Genomic DNA, 4,227 nt, shown 5'->3' on the forward strand with positions numbered 1-4,227 from the left:
ATTTTGATATAAGTTATGCGACCCTGCGCACCACAATCGGCACTCCTATCCGTGACGTGATCTGCACTGGGCGTCTGGGCGAGCCGGCCTCCAATTCCATCACCATCAGGCTTCAGGCAGGCGGCGGCAATCAGGTAGGCTCTGTCCTATTCGTCTATTCCTATAATCCTATGATCCCTAATCATGTACCTATTTTATGAAACTGCAGTTAATAATTGTTTCTCTAAATTTTAACATAACCATGTCATCAAGAAAGTATGCTTCTGGCAATGATTAAAAAATGTTAGAAGAAAATTTTAATGTAATTTAATATGTATACAAATTATTTTATATAAATATTGTTTTTGCATACAATTAACTGTTTATTAGTAACATGTGTGTATAACTAGCTAGCAGTGAGTAGTACTAGTAGGCTTAAAATTTTAGTTTCCTTCTAGGGGAAAAAAAACTCAGGACCGGCCCTGACGAAGTAACGAGGCCGACGAACAAGACTGACAAACAAAGTCGTCTTCTCACCCTCGCACAGTCGTCTTCTCCCGCGGCACTCGACGCATCGGTGCTTTTGGTGGACCCCCGCCACTACAGCACCAGAAATGAGGAGCAATAGCCGATAGCCGATAGCTCTGGGCTCTCCCCGTGCCGTGCAAGAAACGAGGAGCAACCTCTCGATGGACTCGGTGGCGTCGAACACCACCACCCCGTGCGGCAACCGCATCAACCGCGCGCTGCAGCAGAACCTCCGGCTGCTGCACCGCGCCGGCGCGGAGTTCTCCGTGCTCGGCGCCAGGGGCTACGTGTACACGGTGACGCTGTCCACCACGCCGGCGTGCACGTGCCCGGACCCCGTCGTGCCCTGCAAGCACATCCTCTTCGTGCAGCTCCGCGTCCTCGGCCTCTCCCTCGACGAGGCCTGCGACTGGAGGCAGGTCGCGCGCCTCGTCGGCACGCCCACGTACCCGGACCAGTTCGCCGGCGCGCGCGCCAGGGAGAGGCTCCACCAGTCGTGGTCGCGGAGGCCACTCGACAGCGCGGCATGCCCGGTGTGCCTCGAGGAGATGGTGCCGGCACCAGCGTCAGAGAGCAGCAGCAGGACCGCCGCGTCGCAGGCGATCCTGACGTGCAGGACGTGCCGGAACGCGGTGCACGCCGAGTGCTTCGCGCGCTGGGAGCGACGCTTCTCAGGACGGGCGGCGACGTGTGTCGTTTGCCGCTCGCAGTGGAGGCAGCCGAACCGGGAGCAGGAACAAGAGCAGTACATGAACCTCGCCGACGGCGCGGCATGCCCGGTGTGCCTCGAGGAGATAGTGCCGGCACCAGCGTCAGAGAGCAGCAGCGGGACCGCCGCGTCGCAGGCGATCCTGACGTGCAGGACGTGCCGGAACGCGGTGCACACCGAGTGCTTCGCGCGCTGGGAGCGAAGCTTCTCAGGACGGGCGGTGACGTGTGTCGTTTGCCGCTCGCAGTGGAGGCAGCCGAACCGGGAGCAGGAACATGAGCAGTACATGAACCTCGCCGCCTACATGAACGACGACGGCGACGTCACCATGCACAGCGCCGACGGCGGGCCCTCCGCGGGGTAGTTGTAGGCCACTACGTCAGAATACCCTATCACTGTCGGTTCAAAATACTCTATCATTGTCGGATTTTGAACCGGCACAACCATACCGACAGCGATGAGGGTAAACTATCACTGTCGATTTCTACAAACCGGCAGTGTTCTTCAACTTCACTGTCGATTCTTTACACAACCGGCAGTGTTCATTACCACCAACACTGCCGGATCATAAGACCACTCGGTAGAGTTCAGTTCTACCAACACTGTCGGTTTGTGTTTCAACCGGCAGTGTTGTCGTAAGAATCACTGCCGGTTTGTAGGAACCGACAGTGATGGCTAAGCCAACGCTGCCGGTTTGTGGTTGGAGCCAGCAGTGCCATCACTGTCGGTTTTGTTGCTAACCGACGTGATGTTTTACGACAATACTGTCTGTTCTCTGCTAACCGACAGTGATGTTACGTTCGCATTTTATTGTTTTATAATTGATTTTAATTTATATTTTTTCATGGAATTGGGTTTTGCTTTATATACGCTACGTAGACGACAGGTCCATCAATATTAAATATTACAAATGTTACTGTTACAATTCAAATGTTCTTATCCAGATCTCTATCCCTCAAAATAAAAAAAATATTCTCAGACTTCTTACAATAATTTAGCAAGCCGCTTTGGGCCATACTGGTCCTTGTACTTTACGGATTGTGCAATGGAAAATACTCCATCTTTTTCCTATACCTCGGCTAAGATGAATTTTGTCAGCTCCGTTTATAGTGCGACGATCTCCATGTCTAACATCCTTTCGTGGTTATATTTCTTGCGCTGTCGTTCAAAAAAGATGATATCCAAATAGGAACAGTAAATCATTTTGTTGAATTATTAACAAACATAAATGAAATGGGGATTATACACACCAACTTATCGGCTTCTTCCGATTTCCCGCCGATGTAGCGAAGCATTGCCCACATTACATAAAACCCGCATTCATTGTTTTCCGCCGGCTGTGATAGGTACTTCCCCTCCATTTCGACAACCTTGAATGGGATCGGCGTCCCACCGATATGTCTTCTTTGGACACTGAGCAACATTAAAAGGAGATACATTAGAAAGCAGTATATGTGATTAGAAAACAATATGTTATTAGGATCGCTTACTAATTCAGCACTACGACCGGTGCATCCAGATGATGAAATTATTTTTTCTTCGAGTCCCACACCTCGAGCAGATTTTTGGCAAGATTAACACAAATCAAGACGAAATGGTTGCTGCAATCACAGAATCCTAATTATCGATTAATCTTAACGAAAAAAGAAGCATAAAATTAAAAGCCGAGAACATATACTCGTAGTTGTAGGCTAGAAGTATGTGGGTTTTCTTCTTCATCGTGAATTCGTCGAAAACAACAATCAATCTCTGTTTCAGGTCTTCCACGTCACATCCATGGAGGCCTAGACATGTCCTCTCATTGACTCACAAGGGGTCTAAGAAGCCTATGTAATCCATTTGCTTTTTAGAATGCAAAATTTTGCTATACACCTACATAAAATCATGGAAAGTGCTCAAAAGTTAACAATTTGTGTCTTGAGAGAGTAGTTAATTGTAATATCGTGCGTGTAGGGTACTTGCAAGTCCACAGCGTCAACATTTGAATATTGAGAGAGCATTTCTGGTATAGCTGGAACAAGCACTCCCACTCGATATCGAACTTCTCTTCTTCAGGATAATGGAAAACATGTGGCGAACGGATAATAACCTCAAAACCAAAGTCGTCCGTCTCTATTACTTGAGCCATGTAATATTCATATAACTGACGCATATATGTTGTCAGATTTTTATACTCATGATCAGGAACCAAAAGATTGCCCCTTTCATACTTCATTACTGGTGTTCCCGTCCCTTGTACATCATAATAGATTTCACGGCCTCTTCCATGGTTAATCTTGGGTTGTCTTCGACGTACTTCTGTATGTTCCTTAAATCTTTATTGTGTATTTCTTCGTCTCTTGTTGTAGCGTATTTATTCTGTGTTTGCCTTTTGAATTCGGACTTCAACAAAAACGAAGGCAGTGAGGCACAGAGATTGAAGAAACTAACACAATCTTCCTTCGAGATGTGTGCTGTAAATTTTTCTTCCATCAAGGTGGTAACGCTGCCACTGAACGGCCTTTTTCTTTTCTGTTGGTCCACTTTGGGAGCATTAGCGACCGAATCCAAGAACCTTTTCTACGACTACGAGGATGTCCTTGATCTTGTTTTTGGCTGAGGTGGAGGAGGAGGATGACAACGAAAATTCTGTTTTCCTAGCGCTGATAAAGATGGAGGAGGAGGAGGAGGAGTCTCCTTTCTTGGGGCTGATGAAGATAGAGTCGGACGAGGAGGAATAGAAGGAGACCTCTGTCTTCTCGGGGGTGATGGCTCCGGATGAGGAGGGGAGTGATCTGTGTTGAGAGATGGTGAGTGATCATCGCGGGTGGGCGAAGACTCACAGTCATCCTCATCATCAGAGGACAATTGATGGTCAAGCTTAATGAAGCACTTGCGCCAGGCCACTTGAGAGCCCTTGTTTTGATCAAGTTTTGGCCTGTCTTTCGCTACGGGGTACTCATTGGGTATCTTGTTATACTTCTTATCAAGTATTCTGTCAATGGTGACACGAGTGTACCCCTGTGGAATTG

At 48.0% G+C, this 4,227-nt stretch overlaps 1 protein-coding gene across 1 annotated transcript; it reads left to right on the plus strand.

Annotated features, from left to right (window-relative positions):
* Window positions 1–448: 448 nt before the first annotated feature.
* LOC136506474 (uncharacterized) lies at window positions 449–1,921 on the plus strand. Its single transcript, XM_066501402.1, has one exon. The coding sequence runs from the start codon at window positions 669–671 to the stop codon at window positions 1,578–1,580; it is 912 nt and encodes a 303-aa protein (XP_066357499.1). The 5' UTR covers window positions 449–668; the 3' UTR covers window positions 1,581–1,921.
* Window positions 1,922–4,227: the final 2,306 nt, after the last annotated feature.

The sequence above is a fragment of the Miscanthus floridulus genome, chromosome 15 (assembly GCF_019320115.1).
Source record: "Miscanthus floridulus cultivar M001 chromosome 15, ASM1932011v1, whole genome shotgun sequence".
Taxonomy (NCBI): Eukaryota; Viridiplantae; Streptophyta; class Magnoliopsida; order Poales; family Poaceae; genus Miscanthus; species Miscanthus floridulus.

Coding starts and splice junctions, on each gene's coding strand:
- LOC136506474 (XM_066501402.1), top strand. CDS start 669: ATGGACTCGGTGGCGTCGAACACCACCACCCCGTGCGGCAACCGCATC.